Source organism: Seriola lalandi, unplaced genomic scaffold (genome assembly GCF_002814215.2).
Source record: "Seriola lalandi dorsalis isolate HSWRI2012SDOR001 ecotype SW California unplaced genomic scaffold, Sedor1 jcf7180002053444, whole genome shotgun sequence".
Classification (NCBI taxonomy): Eukaryota; Metazoa; Chordata; class Actinopteri; order Carangiformes; family Carangidae; genus Seriola; species Seriola lalandi.
Genome location: NW_019523997.1, coordinates 317,609 through 342,782, shown reverse-complemented (window position 1 = coordinate 342,782; position 25,174 = coordinate 317,609). Strand labels below are relative to the sequence as shown.

General features: G+C 40.8%; 1 protein-coding gene across 2 annotated transcripts; it reads left to right on the top strand.

Annotated features, from left to right (window-relative positions):
* Positions 1–11,567: 11,567 nt before the first annotated feature.
* On the top strand, positions 11,568–24,502 carry LOC111651154 (CTP synthase 1-like). 2 transcript variants are annotated; one of them, XM_087172604.1, is made up of 18 exons: positions 11,568–11,622; positions 13,906–14,086; positions 14,393–14,563; positions 14,779–14,879; positions 15,604–15,720; positions 15,930–16,013; positions 16,268–16,348; positions 17,144–17,295; positions 17,626–17,758; positions 17,918–18,006; positions 20,070–20,164; positions 21,361–21,423; positions 21,563–21,606; positions 21,708–21,804; positions 21,893–21,948; positions 22,130–22,226; positions 22,419–22,563; positions 23,047–24,502. In XM_087172604.1, the coding sequence occupies exons 2-18, from the start codon at positions 13,921–13,923 to the stop codon at positions 23,120–23,122; spliced, it is 1,767 nt and encodes a 588-aa protein (XP_087028730.1). In that variant the 5' UTR covers positions 11,568–11,622; positions 13,906–13,920; the 3' UTR covers positions 23,123–24,502. The 2 variants fall into 2 exon arrangements, with proteins under 2 accessions (XP_087028730.1, XP_023256886.1); XM_023401118.2 differs by lacking the exon at positions 11,568–11,622 and adding an exon at positions 12,754–12,912.
* Positions 24,503–25,174: the final 672 nt, after the last annotated feature.

Sequence of the window (25,174 nt, the reverse complement as noted above, 5' to 3'; positions counted from 1 at the left end):
TAGTTTAACATTCATTAAATCTATATATATTTATATATAGTATAACAACAAAAGAAAAGGCATTAGAGAATGTAACACACAGCAAAGAACAAATAGGAGGGCTGAATAAGTGGAAAATGACCTCTATGGAAAACCATCTTGCACAAGCCTAACCTTTGATCATTTCAGTAGCTCTATAAAATGAAGCTTATGGCCAGACAGCAACACCTCAGTGAGCTGGTGTTCGGCATGTCTGTGTGCCACATGTGTGCATGGCTGTAAAACAACCAACACTTCCAGCTCACTTGCAGAAGACGCTGCCCATATGTTGTGAAGTGGTTACAATGCTGCTTTAACCCAGAGAGCAAACAAACAAGAATAACCTGGCACATTTGGACAGACGCCAGAACTGAAAACATAATTTCTCTAACACAAACAAAATACTCCATGGCCTCAATAATGCACCACATCACACATCTGGAGCGTGTGTCTGTCTCATATTTGTAAGAGGGGAGAAAACCAACAGCAGAGGGCTGGCAAGCAGCAGGAGCAGTAGGCACACAGGAAGTGAAATTTGCTCAATATACTGTAGCCTGCGGCAGTTTGAGGGATAATTGCTGACACTCCTAGCTTCCTAGATAGCCATTCCATGCTGCAGTGGTCAGGAAAACCCTCTGTTACTGACAGCTGTCCGAACCACGGCACACAGAAAGGACATGACACAAAGCATGTAAACATGGATTTACCCATGTCCTCCATACTGCCTGCACAGCTTATTATAGAAGGATTCTGGCAACATAATAAACCAGGAATTGCTGCCTGCTGTGGCAGAGTGCTTCTTTCCAGGCTGCCCTACTTTCTGCCTGTAGTTGTTGACTTGGTTTATTTGTTCTGAATGGCCATTTATCGCTGTTTTTTCTTTACTTTTGCTGTTTATGAGGAAACAGAGTAGCTCTACAATTGGGGGCAGAGAACACTGCTGTGCCTCTGTGAATATTTCCCATCACTGGTGTCAGGGTTGTGAAGCTGAGAGTCTGTAAACAAGGAAACATTTATCACATCCACAGAGAAGACCACGATAATGAGTTTTAATTGACAACAAAACAAACAGTTTGAGTTGCCTAATGTGTTTGCATGATGTAAAGCACTTAATAACCTGTTTACATTTAATGCCAGTCACACACTAACTGATCTGATATGTCTTTGCTGCACAGTGACGCAGTAAGAGAGAGAGAGGGAGAGATGGCATGGGGGTGTGGGGTGGTGGTGTTTGGGGTTGGGTGGGGGTAAGGAGATGAACAGAGCAGCAGATAATGACCTCAGCTTCCATCTGCTGGGCACCGTGGGGCGGAGACACCTTCAACCTGCCACCGGTCGGTCGCCACAGCAATCTGCCGCTCCCCATCGTCTTGGTGACATCTGCTTTTGGGTGACTGAAAGATGAATGCAGCACCAGCCACATGGGCACAGAGCAGACGTCACGCGGACCACTAGACACACACACTAACACTGCGGCACAGATGGCCACAGACACACTACTATGGAGATTACAATCCAGGCATTCTCCTCTGCCTCTAACCACTCAGTAAAGTGGATGTAATATAATCACAGATTTGTAGCGCTGTTAGATGTGACTATGTTTTGGGTCTCTTCCTAAAAAGCTGGCATTGGCTGCCACTGGCTGGCATTTCAGAAACCTTGCCATAGTGCAATTTATTTAGACTATCTAATAATCTAACAACCTCCTGTTACTCTGTGCACACACTGCACGCTTTCACCTGTCTAAGGAATCAGGTTAATGGTTATCCCTGTTTGAAATCACAATACCAATTTGTTTGTTTTTAGAGCATGGGGAATAAGTGTGGTTGTTTACTAGAACTCTGTATCTATGGTAATATTTTTTTGCTTGACTGGAGTCCCCAGCCACAGCTGTCACAGTTATTTAGTGCCTCTGTGGTAACCTTGGAAACACCCACCCTGCATACAAGTGTTTTCACCAAGTGAAATCCTGATAAATAGGTGAAGAGCTTGGAATATGGTGATTAGACATAAGGCAGTTTAAAAAGGCAGCAAAACCACCTTATGTGTTGGGTTCAGTATGAGGAGAAGGACAGCTGGAGGGAGGACAGAAAGAGAGAGAGGGAGAGAGAGAGAGAGAGAGAGAGAGAGAGAGAGGAAATTAAGGGGTGGGGCGGCAGTGACAGAGGAACAGTGAAGCAGAGGAAGCAAAGGAAAAAGAGGGGAATTCAGGTCAGTGTTGTGGATTATGCATGCTGGGCTGGGCATTCTGAGCCACCTCTGGTTTGGAGATAGAGAGAAACAGTGGGTGAAAAAGGACACATGAGTGATAGGTGGATATAAAAGAGAGTTGGAGAGCAAGAGGAGCAGCAGACTGAGAACTTGATCAATTGTAATTGGCTTTCATGATTTCTCAGGGAGCAGGGCTGAAACTTTGTCGCAATCATCTCATGAGACAGCTGGTTAGATTTAAAAGGAGTGCTGACAGGTTATGCCAAGTTTGAAATATTACACTGTGCGCAGTTGGATGGATGGGATCCAAAAAGATTCAAGAAAGTAAAGCTTGGAACGGGCAATTGCAAAACTGAAGTTAAACTAAACTATAGAAGGAGAAGAGCATTAATTGTGAGCTAAAGCAGGCCAAACTTTAATGAGCTGATTTCAATTTCATAAAAAAATAACAGGGAAGCTTAGTTTATAAATTCAATTTCCAGGAATGACTCCATGTTTCCTAAAGTTCAGTTAAGCAGCGCTGTTTAGAGTCCAGAGTTGCCCTTTTATGGATGTTAGAAAAACTGAATCTCTCCCATGCCAGTGCCAGAGGCGTCAAGGTAAAAAAGTGTGTCAAACCTGGGTGTTTACTGGGTCACAACTATTTGGGTCAACCTGGTCATACTGATTTTTGTGTTTGTCTGATCCAGCTTGAAGTGTGAGAGTTTACCACACTAACATTTGAGGTACAAAGATGAGGTTTGGTAAGTAAGCAATCACTATGTCGCAATATATTTCTCAAAACCATACTGAGTTACAACCCACACATGTGAAATCGCACCACCTGACATTTAAAGGGCCATTCCATCTGAATCTTCTCATTCTAATGTGGGTGGACAAGTGAAAATCCATTATAGACATTAGAGCGCTGTGCTTTTAGATTATGTCCCCTCATCTCTTTGCTATTAGCGATGCTTTCCCTGCAGGGGGATAGGTCTGGCAGCCAGGTGGCTCAAACTAAAAGACCAAAAGATACAGGCAAGTTTATGACAACTTACTCAGAACGCAAACACTCTCTTGTTCTTAGTGGCATTAAAACATAACTCCCACAGTTAGTTGCAAGTGACTAGCTAGCAAGAGCAAATAATGCACTGAACCTTTTCAGCTGCACACAAAATATTCATAGGGAGTTGTGAAGAGTGAGGGGCTGCTGGTTACGAAGAGATTTCCCCACTTTGTATTTCCATTTCAAGTTTCTCTTTAAGTGATATCTGGAATGTTACTGATTGCTTTTCCAGGGTCTCCGCTGTAAACAGGGTTACCAGCAGAGGAGAAAGGGAAGGGTTAAATGCCACGTTGGTAAATCTGAGCCTTGAACCTGCCAGGTGGGCCACATTTGTCGACTGTGGTGAACCAAGTCTCAAGCTCCTTGATGGTTGCTTGGATTGCCGTTGCATCTCTGTGGCTACAATGACAGACCTTGCCTAGGCTCTTGACTAGTTTCTTTGTGATGGATGGGATTGCGATGCCATCAAAAAAGAAGCAAAACTTGTCCACCACTTTTTTTCTGTTCAACACCATGGCCCTGGATTTTGAAGGTCTGGAAATCATCCTTGTCCAGAATATTTTTTCCAGGCCTTGGAGGATCCACCTTCCACACAACACCAATGATGTGGCGACAGTGAAAGGCTATGATGGGGGGCTACTAAATGCTAGACTCTGACAGAGGGCCTCTGCACTTAATTTTAGCTGCCTTGACCACCCCTTAAACCCCTTTTCAAGTCCGTGCCAGATGGATGAGGTCCTTGATTTTACTGAGTACATGGCGTAAGGCCAGAGTAGTCTGACCACCTGGTGGGGTATTGAGCCATATGCATTGGCGAGGTCAAGCCAAAGCAAGGCCAATAGGCTTCCTTTCCCTTTGTGTTCCTCCCTGATCAGCTGGTTGACAAATCTGGTGTGTTCTAGGCACCCTGGAACTCTAGAAATTTCTGTACCAATGTGTCAATGTAAGCAATTCTTTAGGAGGAAGTCTGTCATTCCTCAACATAGAACACTGAGGAAAATCTTCTCCTCCATGCTGAGAAGTGAAATGGCTCCGGCTACAGTAACCACCTCCTGGACTTCCTTCCAGGTGGGCTCTCTGATGTTGAACTCCACTGTGGGAAATATTATGTCCAAAAGGGCTGAGGGGCCCTAGCTCTTGCTCTCTATCGGGGTCACTCAGAGTGTTGTGCAGGATGTGGTCGACTTCTTCCTCAGAGCAGGCAAGACGGCTGCTGCTCTTCTGCCCGCTGCTTTGGAATTCCAAATGGAGCTCAGCGCTTAGAGGTTTTGGGCTCTGTGTGGTGTCTCCAGGCCGAGCTCCTCCTGTGTCTCAACAGGAGTGGATCCTGTGTGCTGCGCTGCTCTCCCCTGAGCCACGAATTTCATTCGAGCCTGATAGATTTTAAGGCTGCACTCATTCTTGCAGACCTTGCTGCAAATGCATCACTTATTTAAGTTACTTTCTAGTGCTGTTTGATCTTGACCAACTCTTGAGAAAAATATATACAGTAAAGTGCAACACACATCAGTCCAGTTGTGGACACACAGAACATGTCATACAGAAAGAAGAAGTAAATGACCTACAGTAGCTGATACATTCTGTCAAAGTGCAGAGTGTGAATGTGAACAAAGTAAAAGAGGCTTAAAACAGCCACACACCTATTTGACTCAATGATAAAAGGCATTAACAAAAACCCAATAAAGCTAATTTACTTACCTGCATGGCTTGTTTTTGTTTGTAGCCCGATAACATTGTTGTACAGCAACTGACTTGTGGAACAATCACTAGCCTGTTTCTGGCTCTACAGACTCTGCAAATTTAACATCACACTACGAAGATTCCACTTGCTACCCCCAGCCAAGTGCCGGGGCCTGCAAAACACACACACACACACACACACACATACACACACACACACACACACATACACACACACATAAACACACACGTCAGCTAATTTAAACACACACATACATGCAGCCACAAAATCACATGTTCCCCAATATACACGCGGGCATATACTCACGCATGCAGCCATGCTGATTTTCACGTGCACACATTTAGACACACTCACACACACACATACACACACACACACACACACACACACACAATCCCTGCTGTGCCTGTAAAATCAGCATAGCTCTCAGAAATTCCACTAACACCTCCCACCCCATGTGGACGCACACATACACGCATACAAACGCACACTCCTGTGAACCCACACAATTAATGTGAAATCACATCCATCTTCCACCCCTCTGCCCCTCCCCTGTTCTCCATTACAAATAGCTGAGGATTGCATTCTCTCCCTCTGGCCTTGCCTGATGTTGTTTTTACATGTCTTGTTGTGTGCAATACTCTCCCTTATGTAAGACAAAATTACCCAACATGAGTGTTATTCTCAGTGGGGGTGATTGCACTGGTGCATTCCAAGCTCAATGAGAGATTTAGGGAGATTGAGAGAGAGGTGAGAGGGAGATAATCTTTCCTTAATGATTATTTTTATGGCAGCCACGCTTCGCTAGATGGACTACAATCAAGATAGAGAGCAAACAGGGGAGAGGGAGGTATGCTGCAAAAGTCATGAGTCAGATTCAAACTCACGAGCACCTGCTGAGCTATCACGATGCCTTAGAGTCAACAATCTTAAGTGGATTATTTCTTTGCAGATTTAACCCCGGCCTAAGCACAAGTACTGAGGATTCCTTGATAAACACTGACCAAAAGATAAGGAGGCAGTGTGTGCAGTTAAGATCCTGTTTACCCTGTACACAGTCACAGGAGACCTGAATCTAGTCTAATATACTGTACATTGGATAGAAGAGAGTAAAACATGGACAGGTACTGTATGTAGTGCAGATTATATGGTAGGGAAATATGCAAGCTGGTGCTGGTGATCTTCCACAGAGAAGTAAGAGAGAGAGACAGGAAAATATTTGCTGGTCAATAGCTTTTTGTCCCTAATGCTTCATGCGCTACGGACAACAACTGATACATTCAGTGTTTTCGCCCGGAATGACCCATACAAGTCTTTAGAAGCACAGTCTCATGGTGGACCTTGATGAACCTTTGGTCTCTGTGGCCAATCAGCGTTACATGGCCAGGCTTGTTACCAGACAGTTCACAATCCATAAGGGCCAAACCACATTGGTTCAGGCTGGATCAGGGTCCTGCATTCTTCCATACATGTGATCCAAAGTGATATGTCCTCCAATCAAGTCGTCCATTGTCCTTGCACTCCTTCATGCAGACGATGCAGGGGGCTGAGATACTGACAGAGACAGATCCTCTATTGATAAGAAGACCAAAATAGTGCACTTCATTGTATAATACTGTAGCTCCTTTGTGGGCATAGTGCACTGGCAAGCGCACATGAGATATGGGACATGAATGGAGACAGCCAGTTGACTGATGACGGGGTCCTGTTGGCAAAATAAATGGGTCAAATGACTGTATTATGTGAAAGATGATGTTTGTAGTGATGAAACGACAGAGAACTACCACCCAATGCTAAAGGTCTATAAAGGTTTTTAGTGTCTTGTTTAGGTATTGTGGCCCACAACTTAAGTATTTTATCCCTTTCATGGCTCTCTGGTACCAAACAGCAAAAAACAGATAAAGTTAGCAACTAGCTAAATAACCATAGTGGAGCATTTAACAGGTCGAGTCAGATATTTCCCTCAGGAGTTGGTTTAGATAAAAACAGAGCTAGAAGGAGACTGAATATTGAACTTACATTCTTCAGCTCACTAGAGACACACAACTTTAAATGAAAGGTAATGTTGCTTTGTCCCTGTCACATGTGGAAATAGGCAATAGATTGCTAACACAATCTCTTTTAGAATCTCTTGGAGACTCATATCTTCCGAGTGCACCTCCTCTCCTTACACCTCTAACACCCTAACATGCCTAACCAGCACTTACTATGCACTATGCACTTAAGGTGCACTTCTTTACCTTTGCTTTGTTGAATAGTACTTACACAAACATCTCCCACTGCACTGGAGCTTTTGTGTTGTGTGTCACTTGTAACTGTCGCCTTGGATAAAAGTGTCTGCCAAATGAGTAAATGCAAAGTTATGTAAAAACTTTCTCCGTAACAACTTTATAGGGTGATAATCATACGTGTTATGTTAACAGCTTCCCCCACTGCCACTAAGTGGTGGCCAAAAAAAAGTTTAAATAAAATGTTTGTGTCTTTCAATGAAAACTTTTCCCACCATGATGAATGAATAAGTCTAAAATGTACTGTGTTCATTGAGCAAAAGAGATGTAAACCATTCTATAACAATGTCATTGTAAATATACCTGTCTTACAGCAATATGAGGAAGGAAATCACCTAAACACCACAAAACTTTATGGTCATGAGCTATTTTGAACTTGTTTGCATCTGAAGCATCAGCAGCCAGTCACACCTCTCCGGCCTGTAAAGGATGCTGCCACAGCTAAGTGGTGTAAGCAAGCTGAACAGTCTTCAATGCATGAAGAGGTTGAAATAATTGAATAACTGAGTTAGTGATAAAAGGACTGCTTGTTCACCCCAGCCTAGCATCTGACTTGAAAATGACATGTGGTCTAGAAGTGCTAATGCACATGGTCACAAGGCATCAGGGTGCATCTATCTCTGGTATGATCTGTTATCAGAGTACTTGTGTCCAGGGCATAGTGAATGCCACTTCAGTTAGTTTTGGGAGCAACACTGAATATGATACTAATTGAAGATTGAAAAGGGAAATTATCTCTTGTTGTGTTTTGATTTGCAAAAAAGAAAAAAAGTTTAAATACTGAATGGAGTCATCTTATTTTCCATTAAATCAAGTGTGTGACAAAACTTCAATATGCTTTTTAATTAACAGAATGTGGAGCTGTGGTTTTATTAAAAGAACAATAAAAGAATTCCTGTCTGTTCCGCATGGCTTTAACGTATCGATCTCGTCACCATTCCACCATCAAAAAACTCTTCACAGATCATATAATAGCAGCCCCGGTCAAAGGCCGCATCTCTAAGTACCAGGGCTTGTTTGCACATTGCGCACATTATTTATAATGGAATACATGGCTTGATGAATGAGCTCCCATGATCTTCCTCTCAATCTCTCTATTGAGCTGGCATGTCCTCCTGAAGGGGGGCTCAGCGGAGAAAAAAGAGGAGAGCATGCGTTTTAAATTAATCAATCCTTCTCATTTCCCCCTCTCCTCTTAAGCAGACAGACCTCTCCTAGAGGGGGGTCTGCGGCAGTGGGGAGGAAAAAAAACAAAACACTGTCGTCTGTTTTCATGGAGGTGGCAGAGGCCCAGCCTCTAGCTGTGCTTTGGCTAGCTGAAAGGAGAGAGAGAGAGCGAGACAGAGAGAGAAAGAGAGAGAGAAAGGGAGAAAGAGATGAGAGTGAGGAGGGGTAAGGGGTTATGGGAATAAAGGAGAAAGGAAGGATTGAGTAGAGGGAAAGGTGCAGGGGGAGGGAGGTCGAGGGAAGTGGGGAGAGTAAAGATAGGCAGGAGAGAGCAGGAGGCCACATGCTAGGAGTTGGGTCATGATAATAGTTGAGGATCATGAGATATGCTGGCCTCCATACGTGTGCAAAGGCAGCTCACAGATGACAGTTCAGTGGCATACCAGGCACTGATCCAGAGTCTCATCCCCAATGGGAGGAGTCTCTTTCTCTCTATCTGACGGCCTCTCTCTCAAACACACAAAATCACTCACTTTCTATTTCTCTCCATTTTACTCTCTCTCATCTCTCTATTGTCATCCTTGGTCCCATGTTGTACAATAAACTCTCCCTCAATGCCTGTCTTCACTGGTGCTCATAATCAAATTAGATTTGCTCCAAGTAGCGGGAGGAAAGACTAACTCTCAGTGCAGACACCAAACAGACAACGCCCTTCAACTGACATTTGTTTTCTCAATAACTTGGCTCAGGCAATAAGACGGGAATGGTAGATGTCACACTCCCGCACAGGCGCGCGCACTCACGTGTACACACATAGCGTAAACAGAGTATTAACTAGGTTTAAGACAATGACAACAAACTCAGCGTGTGGGTTTCCCCCAGAGGTCTATGAGCTAAATATCTCAGAGAGACCATTGTTCGCCTTAGGCTCCTGTTTACAACCATTCCTGACCTCATTGCCACATGTGTGTCACTGTAGTTGTCAGGGAATTTATATATGAGCATGTGTGTGTGGGTCTAACATAAGAATATATTTCCAATATAAATACTAAAATGTTGGTTCGGAGAATATAATTTAAGTATTGCATAATGACAAATAAAAGAGTCGTTCCATGACGGGAAACCAAACTCTAGAATAATCAATTAGCCCCAAAAAACAGATAATTGTAGACACTTGATTTGCTAATGTCCCTGCTCTGAATGATTTGTCTGATCAAGAGGAACTCTTTACCTTGTTAGAACTGTAAAGTGCATGGTTTGTCTCTGCTGCAGTACTACACTGATCGTCATTGTCCATGCTTCCGACATGCCTAACCCTATGCCACCAAAGCCACTGTTTATCCAGCCCAACAAGCACATGAGCAGCCATAATGACACTAATTACCCAAGAGCTCACTTTTCCTCTGAGTGGTTGTGCACTGCACCGAGCCTTGAGAGCCATCTGTGTTCCCGTCTTAAATCGATCTATCTTGCACATTCCAAAACTACAAGAGGACAGGGAAAGGCACCACTCCCATTCATAAATAATGTGTATGGGGTGCGGGGGATGTGGGCTACTGTTTCTTTGTGTGTCTGTTTGAGCAGGGAGTTGGACCTCTCTAGCCCACTGGAGATCTGGGAGAGGAGCAGCTCATGACATCTGACCCCAGTAGCTACTATCTACCTTCACAGGGTGGAGGTGAAGTACACTGACAACATGACCGGATATTGTTCTTTTAGAGAATGTTTTTTATCCTCCTTTTAGCTTGTGGGCATCTTACATTGCATTTACATTTCTTTTTTTGTTTTTTGCTATAAACCAGTTTGATTTATTCTTACACCACCACATTACATGAAATATATGGTATTATTTAATAGAGAGTGGTACATGGCACACAGGTGTTCAGAAACATTAGCTAACAGCCCTTTTCTTCTGATTTGTGCTGCTGATAATCTGCATCACAGACAATGTTTATAGACTATAGAAACAGAAAATATGTCTTTTTTAAAGGATCAGGTAAGTGGAATAATGACAGTTAGAGCGGTAAGTGACAGTTATTTTCATTATTGATTAATCTGCTGATTATTTTCTCTATTGATCCATTGATCAACAGATAACACTGAAAATGCACATTACAATATCCCAGAGCACAAGGCGACGCAACGTGATTGACCAACAGTCCAAAACCCCAAAATATTTAATTTACTTTTACTGTAAGACTAGAAAAGGCAAAAAACTCTGACAATTGCTAAAGTGAAACCATCACATTTTTGCCATTTTCCCTTAGTAATGAATCTTTTTTTTAATAAACTAATTGTTGCAGCTCTAGACGTAGTTATTAAACTATTAAACAAATTGCATTAGATTGATATTATAAGAATACCTCCACATTTTGGGAAATGCTCTCATTTACTCTACTGTCTATATTTAGATGAGAAGATCAATATAACTGTCATGTCTGTGTGTTAAATATTCAGTTGGAGCCAGGAGGCAAAAGTAGCTTAGCTTAGCATAAAGACTGGATACAGGGGCAAACAGCTAATTTGACACCCTCCAATGTTGACCCAGCTACATCTTATTTGTTTACACAAAAAAATGTGTAAATGTCAATGACAAGTTGTGGTTTGTAGGGAGTTGGACCTGTTATTCTTTCTTGGACAACAGCGTCTAGGTGAAGTGACTTTCTGGTGAAACCACTCCAATGCACAGGCAGTAGAGTGGTTCCACATCTAACCCTCAGAAAGACAGTGAGTGTGTATACCAAATAGTTGAAATATTCCTTTAAAAAGTGATTCAGTCCATAAGCTTGTATGCAGTCACTGATATGACTGTCTGTGTCATAAGCTAGCAGTGCTATATATGATGTTATGTCCATTTTAATAGTAGCAAAGTCGATCAATTTTGTATGAGCTCCATTATGATTTAGCTGGATAAATCAGGTCAGGTCCATTTCCGCCCTCTGAAAGACTTATAGCCTGGAGTTATTTTGAGTAAAGTTTCATTCAGTATTCAGATCTCTCCAGACTCTTTGGCTTCTCTCATTTTTTGTGGAAGGTAAAAAAAACAAACATTTATAGACAATCATTAACAAATAAGGATGAGCTACAGCTGACTTTGGCCACAGTCAGACATATGACCAAAACACTTTGCAAAACACGGCATTGCATGGCTCTATCCTGTGATCTGTATCAAAAGACACACAGTGCTGTGGGTGAGTAATACTGTGCACTGTCATCCACTGATGTGTTTTCCAAAAAGGTGAATTCAAAGAAGTGGAATTACCTTTGAATTGCCCTCTTTGTGATCTTGAGATTGCAGAGAAATGAGGGAAGCACAGTACCTCTTCATGCTGGAGGTTAATGTGTGTCTGTGCTCACTTGTCAGATGTAATTGAAGGGAACAGCTTATGAAAATGAGGTGGCAGGGATGAGGTCTTTAATTAGATCAAGATCATGGACAGAAATGAATTAGAATCACCACTCTCATTACCCATAGCAAAACTGGAGCAGCACGACAGTGAATAGATGAAGGAAAACTTTAATCTCTCAGACACAGTGTTACTGTATGAAGAGGGTTTTTAGGGACTATTGCTCTATTTTGTTGTGCCTCACTTGACCAAACCAGAATTTATAAGTGTACATTTATGCCATTAATTTCCATGTTGCTATATCTGATGCATGATATCATAAACTCACTTAGTTCATTACTTGTGAATAATCATATGCATGAGCTCAATTTAGCCTAGATAAATGCCACATAATAATGCTACATAGAACTCATATGCCATCTGGTGGTGAGATTGTTTGAAGAACAAACAGAAAAATAGCATGTGACAGAATTGATAAAAAATGATGATAAAAAATAATCAAGATATTTTGAATTTATTAGTAAAATAAAAAAAGATGCATTTTTTTCTGTAACTTGATAGTAAATAGTGATGAGTGATGAGCAAATGTGATGGTATTTGATTACATGTCCAACAATAATCTTGGCAAACACGTCAACTTGCTGGACAGGGACAAGAAAACATGATTAACTGATTATGTTTTATTGAGGCAAATAATTTGTTATTACTTTCCATCCTATTGCAAAAACGTACACTTGCACTGACCTTGAAGTACTTCATTCACTCCAACACATGTGATGTCACACGGTGACGACACTGTGGCGCAATTGGAAATTGCTTCCCACAGAAAAGCCTCACAGGAAGACTTTCTCAGTAATCAACCCTGATTTCATTGGTGGATCCTGTGGGGGCGGTCGACTGAGATTTGCCTTAGAGGTAAAGAAGAGGGCATAAAGTCGTCCATAAAAAGCCAAACGGAAAGAAACAAACTGTACCAAGGCGGAACTGTGAGCCTCAGTCAACCTCAGAACCACCACGTGCTTCTTCTGCACCAGAAACGTGGAGTTTGGTGCTTCGTAATAGAATAAATTTCATACAGAGATAAACGTCACCTGTCAACACACCTTTGGACGCCGGTTTCTCTGTAGCCGTTAAGTGAGTTTGTGTGTGATTTATTTGGATTTAAGGGAGCAACGTTTTGTCTTAGAAAGGCTGTCAACAGCTAAAAATGTTGCAGAGTTAGTCGTCTCGAAATTGTTAGCTAGCTGGCTAACTGAACTGCTGTTTGTTGTAGACTGGGCATATTTACGTCATCTCAGTGTGGATTAAATGTTAACACTCAGTTTGGTTGAGGTTGAGGAAAAACAGTTTGGCAATTCGGAGAACAGTAGCTAACTAAGCTGGGTCTTACTTTTCAGCCTCTCCGGTTAAACAGCGTTGTATAATTGTGTGCATTTAACCTCACGTTGTAATTAACACTGGCATAAAGATTGATGGAATGATAATTACCCAGAGGGCTCACGGAAGTTTCCCTAACATTTGCGCGCTTACTGCGTTACTGGTATTTCCCGCCATCTTCATTTTCATATCATTAAATATAATGGCGGGAATTGAAATAACAGTTCAAACTGCAATGACTGTCAGATGTGAGACGCTTTAAACACATTTTCAGTTGAGGTTGCGATACCTTTTGATTTTAATCCGATGTACTCAATGTTCAGTGTCGTCATTCTTTATGTGTCCAGTCAATGTAAAGGCATAATCCAGCTATCCAGATGTAAACAAATTTGTAGCTCCAAGTCCAAGTTTGAAAACATGGTAGCTTAACCTGCTACCTGCTGCCGAATTGACTGCCTTTTAATATTTTCTGGTGCGGATTCAGGGTTGTTTCATGTCGCATTGGTAAAAGTTGAAAACACAGTGAGAAATAAGTTTACATGTAAGGCTTCTGGTAGTTTGGTCAATACTGTAAATGAGTTGTAATTTAATATCCACTTGAATAATATAGCATTACCACTGCTCATAATATCTATATTGATCTCACATGTGGTTGAACAGATTGAGTTGAGCAGTTTGAGAAATGCCAGGGAGGTATAGTAAAAAGTGTTTATGCAGGTTATTTACTTTGCCTTTTTTTTTTGTGTTAAGTCTTCACATGCCACTATGAAGTACATCCTTGTTACCGGCGGTGTCATATCTGGCATTGGCAAGGGCATCATTGCCAGCAGCGTGGGAACAATCCTCAAGTCCTGCGGCCTTCACGTCACAGCCATCAAAATCGACCCCTATATCAATATTGATGCTGGCACCTTTTCACCATATGAACATGGTGGGTAATTGAGTGTATTCCACAAGGTAGCTTTTTTTTTTTTTTTTAATTGTCCTTGACGGTATCATCTGCTCATTTCCTTTATTGTTTGGTTGAGTTCTACAGTTTTTGACATATTTGACAAGATGCAGTGTGAGAGCACGGTCTAGTTGGTAGACAGACCGCCCCCTTAGCTGAAGTGCATTGAGTCAAGCTTTTTCAATATGATTGATATCATCTCAACGAGAAAGTGCTGAATTACTTCCAGTTTTGGATCTGCAGTTTCTTAACCCTATGATAAATGCCTATTGTGTCCATGTTGTGCAGGGGAAGTATTTGTTCTTGATGATGGCGGGGAGGTGGATCTTGACTTGGGGAACTATGAGCGTTTCCTGGATATCCGTCTTACTAAAGACAACAACCTCACCACTGGAAAGATCTACCAGTCTGTAATCAACAAGGAGAGAAGGGGAGACTACCTTGGCAAGACCGTACAAGGTTAGAGATTGCTGTATTTAACTTGCTGATGGTGAAAGGAGACTATGATACAAAGCAGGTTATTAGGAAAAGCAGCTTTATGTGTTTTTCTTTGTGACTGTTTGTGGGATATTTGTATTCTTATGTGTATATTTAGGACAGAGAGCGTCCAATGTGCAATGCAAATTTTTTTTACGTGACTTTTTGATTGTATTTACCCGCATCCGTTTTCTCAGTGGTACCCCACATCACAGATGCTATCCAAGAGTGGGTAATGAAGCAAGCCAGGATTTCAGTGGATGATGATGGTGTGGAGCCTCAAGTTTGTGTAATTGAGGTAAGTTGTTCTATCAAGGCAGAGGTGAATCTTGTATTCAGTCTGAAAGGACACTGAGCACAGTCTTTCTAAGGTCAGAAGTGTCTTGTTGCCATGGGCCGCTCTTAAATTATTTTTTGACCAGGGCATTTTTCTGCTAGTCTGTTTAAAAAGAAATGGAGGAGGTTTTCGATCAGAAATTAAATCAAGCATGTTGCCTCAAGCAAGAGAAAATATTGGCTCAGTCGGCGAACAGTGGGAGAAACTGCTGAACCTACACAAGTGGATGAGCCAATGAAGCAGAAAAACAAACAATATTTTTCTAAACTGAAAAATCAAGGAATTTAAAGATTCATTTGTCGAGGAGAGTCTGAAATGATCCACTTGTTTAAGGAAGGAAAGAGACTACAGACTGTTTTTTATTTAGTCAGAAAACTCAAACCAGTCATGGTAGTGGTAGAAATAAAGTGTTTGTTTGACAATATGTGCTGTAGGAGTATTTCATCTCTTGTAAATTTGTAGCTGAAAATGGTCGCACCCTTGTAAACCAAGTTAAATTATTACCCTGCCTCCAGCAGTTCCTTTCATGCAGCATGAATCAAAGGCACATCTGACAGTATTATGGACTGGGTGCAGCTGACGGAATTCTGTACTTTCCAAGTCAGAGTATGCAAGGTGCTGAGAAACCATCCTGGGTGTTCATACATGCAGTTCTGTGGTCTAAGCTGGTGTTTTGTGTCAACAGCTGGGAGGCACAGTGGGGGACATCGAGAGCATGCCCTTCATCGAGGCCTTCAGACAGTTCCAGTTCAAGGTGAAAAGGGAAAACTTCTGCAACATCCATGTCAGCTTGATACCACAGGTATGGCGGACAAATGAACACACACATCATGTATTCATCACCAAATAAGATAGGGAGCAGGATATTTGCAGGGTGATTGTTTCAGCATTATTATTACAATTTACTGTAGTTTAGGTTTTGTTATGGTTTTTGAATTAAAGGACAAGAGCTATTGGAACAGTCGAACCAGCACCATTAACATTATGAGGTGAATTTGCTTTTGTCCCCAGCCAAACACTACAGGAGAGCAAAAAACCAAACCAACTCAAAACAGTGTCCGAGAGCTCAGAGGACTGGGCTTGTCTCCAGATCTGGTGAGTCAGATTTACTATTTGTTCTTAATCTTTGCTCACCCCCATGCCTCAGATATTAACCCCATATAAACCCACTATGCTATCTTTCCCTTTACGTGTAGATAAATTGGTAATTCTTCATCTCATGGCATAAAACAAAAAAAAAAAAATAACACATAAAGTTTAAGATATGATCTTTGCATAGGCAACTTTGAAACTGTACCTTGGTCCTGTTGTATAATATGATTTAAAAATAACATATAAAATTTTGTCAGATTATGTGCCGCTGTACAACGCCCCTAGAAACGGCTGTCAAGGAGAAGATCTCCATGTTTTGTCACGTGGAGCCCACACAGGTGAAGTACCATGATTTTTTTTTTTTTTTTTTTTTTTTTTTTTTTTACAGTAAACTTCATTTGAAATTCTGTGTGCAGAGCATGCTGCCGATATTAGTTATGATCTAGTCTATTCCTGTTGTCCACTTACATCTGCAGCTGTGGTAGGGTACAATGTATTTGATAATAGAAGACGTATACAGTACATACAATATTAGAAGGACATGAGCTATGGAAGCAAGGTTAATTACTACCACATTGTTTGTCAGTATCAATTATAATTGAATGATATTTGATAAAATTGTTATCTGATGATGTGTGAAAGTGTTGGGCACTGGCTGGTGCCTTTTGCTGGAAGAGCAATGGAGTTTGATTTAAATACTGATAAGCATTAGAGATGAAATTTAAAAATAACTTAAAGCCACATCAAGTAAATAACTGTATATTTCGAGATTGATGTAATGTTAATGTAGAATAATTTTCATACGTTCATTTATTTCATCAGGTAGCCTGTTTACGGACAATTATATGTCACAAGTTAAAATCACAGTGTAAAAGAAGGAGTAGTCTGTGATCCACAACAGGAAACTGACAAGTACATAGCAGGGAAAAACAATTATGCAAAACAAAAATCTGTCAAGCGACCTTCAACAGGCATCTCACCTGAAACATGGCTATTTAATAAAGTGTTGATAGTGTGTTGGACTTTACTTTTTTTGTTTGTTTGTTTTGTGTAATAACAGTGTATAAATGTTGACATTGCTCAGCCCTACTGTCAGGTACAACTGAAATAACATGTTTTGTAACTCTTTCCAGGTGATCTGTGTCCACGATGTCGCCTCAATCTACAGAGTGCCTCTGTTGCTGGAGGAGCAGGGTGTCGTGAGATACTTCTGTCAGCGGCTGAACCTGCATGTCGAAACTAGACCAAGAAAAATGCTCACAAAGTGGAAGGAGATGGCTGATAGGTGAGGAGGCTTGTCTTTGTCACTGACTTTTTTCCCCCCTAGTTTTGTGTCTTGCTCGAAAAGTGAGGATATGGACACAAATGATTTACTTTTTCAGGTAATGGACCAGTCAGTTTAACCACAGAGACAGTTTGTCACCTCTAGGAATTGTTACAAACCAAAGATCGTAGAACTATGAAAGACAAAATGTTCCTCAGTCACTACAGCACACTGGAAGTGTAAAGTAAAATCCACTGAACATTGAATTTTTCTTTGAGTAGCTCTGAGGCTATGACTATGATTCAATGATGCACCGGGTCAGTTCTGTGAATCATCTTCCTCTCTGCTCAGATCTGACCGTCTCCTGGAACACGTTTCCATAGCCCTGGTGGGGAAGTACACCAAGCTATCCGACTCCTACACCTCAGTCATTAAGGCCCTTGAGCACTCAGCCCTCGCCATTAATCACAAGCTAGAGGTCAAGGTATGGAAACATTTCACGCTTTTTATGTTCTGCATATTCATGTCTGGAATTAGCATCACTGCTTTGTAGTTCAGAATTGGAATAGTGCCTTACAGTTTTTCAGTCTGTTGGCCATGATGTTGACTGATCTCCTTCCAAATGCTGTGTTTGGTATTACAGTACATCGACTCTGCAGACCTGGAGAGTACCACTCTGCAAGATGAGCCAGTGAAATATCACGAGGCCTGGCAAAAGCTCTGCAGTTCCGAGTGAGTAGACATACCCGGGAGAACACAGGTGCCAGTAGGCTTGGAAGAGGTTTGACACTGGTGATCCAGTGCTATTCATGCCACATGATGGCAGCAGAGTGCTGTCATCCCCGGTGGTTCACACAGCTTCATGAAACGAGTCAGTGAGGACTTCTGTGCTTTAAAGAAATGCACAATGTTTTGTTATTACTTTTCAGAAAAAAAAGAACTTAAATTTGTGAGTTTTAAAGCTTATTTTCAACTGGGCAGTAAAATGGGGATGTTTGTCTGCAGACTGCAATCAAAGAAAGGGTTGTAGGTTATTGGTTTTCTTGTTTTTTTTAATAAAGAAAAGATGCTTTTGGTAATGATTTTTTTATGCATTAGTTGTAAGAGTTTGTGGAGAAAAGCCAGTGTGTCCTGCTGTAATCAGTTTTTGATCATTTCTGAACACATAGCAACTCAAAAAAGAAAATTGCATGTTAGACAGCAACTTAGTCCAGTAGCCATAAAGTAGGTTTTTGAACTATCTTACCAGACTGATTGCAGTTAAGCAGCCTATCATTCCTGAGATGAGCACAAAGTGTTTAGTGCCATAGAAAAATCTCTGATCACTAAGTGTGAAGAAAAATGAAGTCTGCACTTACATGCTCAAAGTCTCCTAATTATACACACATAATTATCATGAGAAAAATGGTATTATGTGAATACGGGTGAAACTGTGAGGATAGTAGTATCACTATCAGCAAATCTTGCATTCAAGTACATGTTACGTCTCCCACCATTACCTCAGATAAACAGACATGTTAATGTAAATTCTCAGACTGTCTTTAGTCTCTCTGTACAGGTGTTTATACACTCACGGTCGGGCTTCTTTTTGCTCTCAGATCAGTCTAATTTCTTTTTGGGATGGATTGCACAAAATGTTGGAAACATTCCTTTGAGAATTGGCTCCATGTTGACATGATAGCATCACATTTATGCAGATTTGTCAGGTGCACATTCATGCTGCCGATTTCCTGTTCTACCACATCCGTGAGATGTTTTATTGGATTCAGATCTGGTGACTGGGGAGGCCAGTGAAGTTCACTGAACTCACTCTCATGTTCATGAAACCGGATTGACACGACTTTTACTTTATGACATGGTGCATTATCATGCAGGGAGTAGCCATTAGAAGATGGTAAATTGTGGCCATGAAGGGATGCACATGGTTTGCAACAATACTCAGGCTGTGGCATTCAAACCAGGATTGATTTGTATTAAGGGGCCTAACGTTTGCCAGGAAAACATTCCCTACACCATTACACCACCACCAGCCTGGACTGTTGGCACAAGGCAGTTTGGGTCCATGGATTCATGTTGTTGATGCCAAATTATGACCCTACCATCTGCATGCCTCAGCAGAAATCCAGATTCATGAGACCAGGCTGTGTTTTTCTTGTCTTTAACTGTCCAGTTTTGTTGAGCCTGAGCCCACTACAGCCTCAGATTTCTGTTTTTGGCTGACAGGAGGGGAACCTGACGTGGTCGTCTGCTGTTCCGCCTCAAGGTTCAACGTGTTGTGCATCCTGAGATGCCTCTCTGCTCATCACAGTTATAAAGAGTAGTTCTCTGAGTTAGTGTACCTCTCCTGTTATCTTGAACCAGAACTAGTCCAACCTGACTTCTCATCAACCCGGTGTCTATCTGCAGAATTGTCACTCACTGGATGTTTTTTGTTTTTTCCACCAGTCTCAGTAAAAACTCCAGAGACTATTGTGTGTGAAAATCCCAGGAGAGCAGCAGTTTCAGAAACACTCAAACCAGCCTGTCTGGCACGAACAGTCAAAGTCACCAAGATCACATTTTGTTTTCACCAATATAATGTTTGATGTGAGCATTAACTGAAGCTACTGACCTGTATCGACTTGATTTTAATGCATTGCACTGCTGCCAAATACTTCGAATAATTGCATGAATAAGCAGGTATTCAGATGTTCCTAATAAAGTGCTAGATGACTGTATTATGTCATATTTTCTCAAAAAATAACCCGGAGCACCTTTTATGAAATGAACTGTCATTCTTTTCTTCCTCCTCACAGTGGCGTGTTGGTACCAGGAGGATTTGGTGTGAGAGGGACAGAAGGAAAGATGCTGGCTATTAACTGGGCGAGGAAGCAGAATAAGCCGTTCCTGGGTAAGAGAGATTGGAAACTACTGTGTCTCATAAATTCTGCCTTCTCCATTATTTCACATTCAAATTTCATGCATTTCATAAGTGAAACAGATGAAGACTAGACATGAAACATGTTGTTCCCTCCTATCTGTCGACTGATGATGCAGCTTCATAGTTGTGTTGCTATGCCAGTGTTTGTAGATAACAGAATTAAATTAAAAGCTAAAGTGCCTTTACTGTAAAAAGTATTTGTTGCTTTGAACTGTCATGTTTTGTTGTCGTACAAGACTGAGTCACAGTTGATGTTGTTAATGTGATGATGTTGTTTGACACAGCCTAACAGAGACGTGAAAACAAACGTCTTGGATTAATATTAAGTACAAATGAAAAAAAAATAGCAACATATAATTGATTGCACAAGTATTCAACCACTCTGACACCACACTTAAACCATCGCTGGTGAAGCCCAAAGTATGTAGATGTTGGATATTAAGTTCACTGCCCATCACCTGTATGGCTGCAACATGCTGTAGGGATATTTCAGTGCAAAATGCCCTGGAAGGTTAGTGAAGGGCAAAATTAAAATCTTGAAGGAACATCTGCCACAGTCTGCCTGAGAACTCGAACTTGCCAAAGCTGCTACAAACAATATACACGGTGTTAATGTATTTGATAGCCACAAAAGAATCGAGAAAGTTAGGACCAAACTTGAAATTATCTGAGCGATCATTCAAGAACAAGGGAGGAAAAGAAAAATGTATTTAGGTGTATGAAGTTGTTACAGATGCAGTCTATGCAAAGACTCCAAGCTCAAGTTTCTGCCAAAGGAGACTGAAAAATAATGCTGAAGAGCAGATAATTGTGCAATCAGTTGCTTTGTGAGTAGGTTTGTATGTAATTTAGATCTTATTATAGAGATTTGTTCTCACTTTGACATTAAAGCATCTTTGCTTTATGTTTCTTTTAAAAAAAAAAAATAAATAAAAAAAAAACTTAATGGCATCCACTTACAACTTTCAAAAGTTGTAAAATAATGAAATAAAGTCCAAAGAGACGTGAAGACTTTTTATAGGCACAGTATGATAATATGCAGAGACGGTAATGTTAGCCATGTAAGTGTCGTGCTCAGTGGGGATCTTGTTCAAGTCTTTCTTTATTAATGAGTCCTTACAATAGCGCTCATTATGCAAGAATCCTGCTGGTCTTGTTTTGTGCAGGGGTCTGTTTGGGCATGCAGCTGGCAGTGTGCGAGTTTGCCCGCAATGTTCTTGGATGGCAAGGTGAGTAATTGCACAGTTCAGTTGGACACACTGCCAAGAAACGTTTAATTCCTGTGGTTTCTAATTTAATGATGAAATATCCTTAGTCGTACTGCGAAGTTGATTTTGAGCTTAGATCAATTTCGCTTATCTTTTTCAGACGCAAACTCAACAGAATTTAATCCCGAATCCAAACACCCGGTGGTAGGTTTTCTTTTTCTCTCCCCACAGTGCTCATATCACATCACATCATGTCAGTGGAGTCTTCAGCTGAATGGTTTTAACATCCTGTTTGATCTTGGCAGGTGATTGACATGCCAGAGCACAACCCAGGGCAGATGGGCGGCACTATGAGGTTGGGGAAGAGGCGGACGATTTTCAAATCCAACAACAGTGTAATGAGTATGTATCCTCCTGAAATAAACCGACTACTGACTTTTTAGACTTTCCAGCTGTTGTGTTTCTGATGACTGATATTTCATTTTTGCAGGAAGACTGTACGGAGGCTTTGAGTATGTTGAGGAGAGGCACAGACACAGATTTGAGGTAGAGACGAAAATAAGGTTTCAAAGCTTTATTTTCTTTTCTGGGAACACACAAGTTCAAAAGTATTATATCAATACAAATTCATACTATGTAATTGTGGGAGCTTGAGGTTCCCTTTTAATCCTTCTGTTCTTTAGGTCCAGATCTATTCTTGAATGATCATAAAAGAATCTTGTTTTAGGTGAATCCTGAGCTGAAGCACCACTTTGAAACAAAGGGTCTTCAGTTTGTTGGTCAGGATGAGGAAGGAGAGAGAATGGAGATCATTGAATTGGAGGGTAAGTGGAAAGTGTTATAGAAAACAAGCATCCGCATGCTGCCACCAATAAATACATCATGCTTTCTCTTGAATATGCTTTCCTCAAATTGTCCTTTTGTTATGATATATGAATATTTTACCGATGTGTTTAGTCACATGCTTATGAGGCCTAACGTAGGGGAGATCAAAATGTCTGCTTTTTTTGTTTCAGGCCACAATTACTTTGTTGGAGTGCAGTACCATCCAGAGTTCACCTCAAGACCCATCAAACCTTCTCCTCCATATTTTGGTCTCCTGCTGGCTGCTGTAGGAAAACTCCAGAGCTATCTGAACAAGGGCTGTCGGCTTTCTCCACGGTAAGCTCAGACAGCACTTTGTACATCATCCAAAAGTTGGTTAGTGGAAATTAAAATGAAACTGGTAAACTGTGATGCGCCAGCAGTTCATCCAGCTCTTATAAAGTCTTAGAGATGAACTTGTTCCATTCTCGTTTTATTGGCATTTCATTTCATTGTTTTAAATCTATATATATTTTCTCTTGTGTTGTTTGATGTTGGATTGTTGCTTACTTCTGTAGCAATAGCTTTAAACTGTGAACATCAAATCAGTTCAAATTTATTTGCTTTGTGAACATGAATTGTAATTTACAGGGATATTTTAAGTAGGTGTCATAATGTACAATGTGTTATTATGCTGTGTAATTATGTCCAAAGTCCCGTGGGTGTTACATCTCCCGGTGAAAATTAAGCATCACCATTGCATCTGCACCATATGAAAGCAATCCCTGTCAGGTGTTTACTGCTATAATACTCATTTTATGTTTTTGCCTTTCATTGCAGGGACACTTACAGCGACCGCAGCGGCGGCAGCTCTCCTGAAGCTGATATCTCGGAGCTGAGGTTCCCCTCTTTGTAGTTGTACAGATGTGTTCGTGTCACTTGTGCAGTTAAATGCAAAGCCCAGAAAAAAACAATCCTGTCTGCCCTTAATTGACGATGCAAGACCGAAATTCATGTTAAACTGTTTTTACACTCTGATTGGTACAACATGTTATGAATCACTTTTATTCTAAACACAACGCTTTCAGCAAGACTGTCTTGCTGTCTGGTCATGCTTTAGAGTTTCTGCAATAAGCAAAAACCAGAATAAAATGTTTACGGGGGAATTTTAAAGGATGTGGACATTGTGGAAAACCTTTAGAGAATATGGGCAGTAGTGGGGGGGTGCATTTGAGAAATCAATGGGAAAACTTCACCCTCATCAGTACGTTTGGGTGTAAATATTAAGAATTGGACAATGTATTTTCCAATTGGATATAGAAAGCGTAGTGACAAAGGGCTAAGATGGGAGCCGGGAACCGTGCAATTAGATTTTTGTTGGGGCAGCCATCTTGCATATCAATCCACTTCAATATATGAAAATACTGATAAGAAACAATCGTTTGACTTTTACTGTCAAAACTTTGCCTATGTTGTGACAAGTGACATATGATTGATACAGTTGCCAATTAGAAATGTTTGTTACTGTCTGTCTTACCATCTTATTTCATGTATTAATGTATTTTTGCTTTCCAACTGAGAGATCATAGCACTCACTCAGGGTAACTACACAAAAATGTGTAAACTACACAAATGGTTTCTTATAATTCACAAAGTTGGGCTTTTTTTTTTTTTTTTTTTTGGCTCTGGGATATATGGGAATTTTCCTGTTGTAATGAGGTGAATTGTTTTAAGTGTTATTTAATATCACAAGGACACTGGGTTTTAACTCCTGCATGTAATACAAAAGTTTGTCTTAAGTTTTTAATCCTTAAACCTGAACTCACCGGCTCAGGTTGCATGACTTTTTTTTGTTTGTGACCTTTTTAGATGCTGACATCAACACAAACGGTTTTGAACTCCATTGCCTTTTACTGTCATATCTGATCCGCAGCTTCCTAAAATGATGCAGTCATCTGACAATGCAGCCAACTTAGTGACCCTCGAGTCAACAGTATTAAATGGAAAAGCAAGCTTGGCATTCAAAACTCACATCATGAAACTGATAACTAAGACCTAAGTTTGATCTCAAAGCATCAGTAGCAGCTAACTGTAGATGGAAAGCATCAAGCTACATTACAGTTACATTTTTGCATGGAGCATTGCAAAATTGACCAGGATAGTTAAATTATTCCTGCCAGTGCTTTCGTTGATCTGTTACTGACCCAAATGTATGAAAAACATATTTATGAAGTTCAGATGCATGTGGTTCAATATGTGCATTTATTCTGAATAAATAAAATTTTATTTCTCATGACACCCTGGCCTTTATTGTAGCTGAGCTGTGAATCATGGTAAGTTCTGCTTTGCTGACAGCAAAACTAAAAAGTTGCACCCACACCCTCCATTAAAAACCTTTTGTGTTCACTGATGCGCAATGTTTATATGTGACGTTTGTATTCAGACCACAGATCGTGCCTGTAATAACTTATCATCTGTGTTTGATGTTGAAGTAACCAAGATGTCATCACTAAATATAACTACGTAGACATGTAGTCATCACTAAAACGGATATTGTAAATATAACATACTGTTATATTTACAAACCTATTGTGGAAAAATGACTTGCATATCCTGAGCCTTTCCCTGTGTATCCCATGGGATGTAAAGCTGTATTGTTATCAACTTCCCTTTTTAGGTGGCACTGCTCACTCTTCAGTCAAGACCATAAAGTGATAAAAATCTGTTGTAAACTGAACGGGCAAACAGTAGTCCACACTCATTTTCTATGATTGTTAATGATGACATGTAATAATAAATTGGTGACAGTAGGAAAGTGAAAACCTTCCATTGATACAGTATAAAATATAGGTACTACTTCCTTAAAATCCTTCACCCGCTCTTTCCCACATCTGGCCCTCCCTTTCCATAACGGCCCTCCCTGTGTCCTTGTGCTCTTGCCCCTCCTTTTGTCAAGTATCAACAGGCA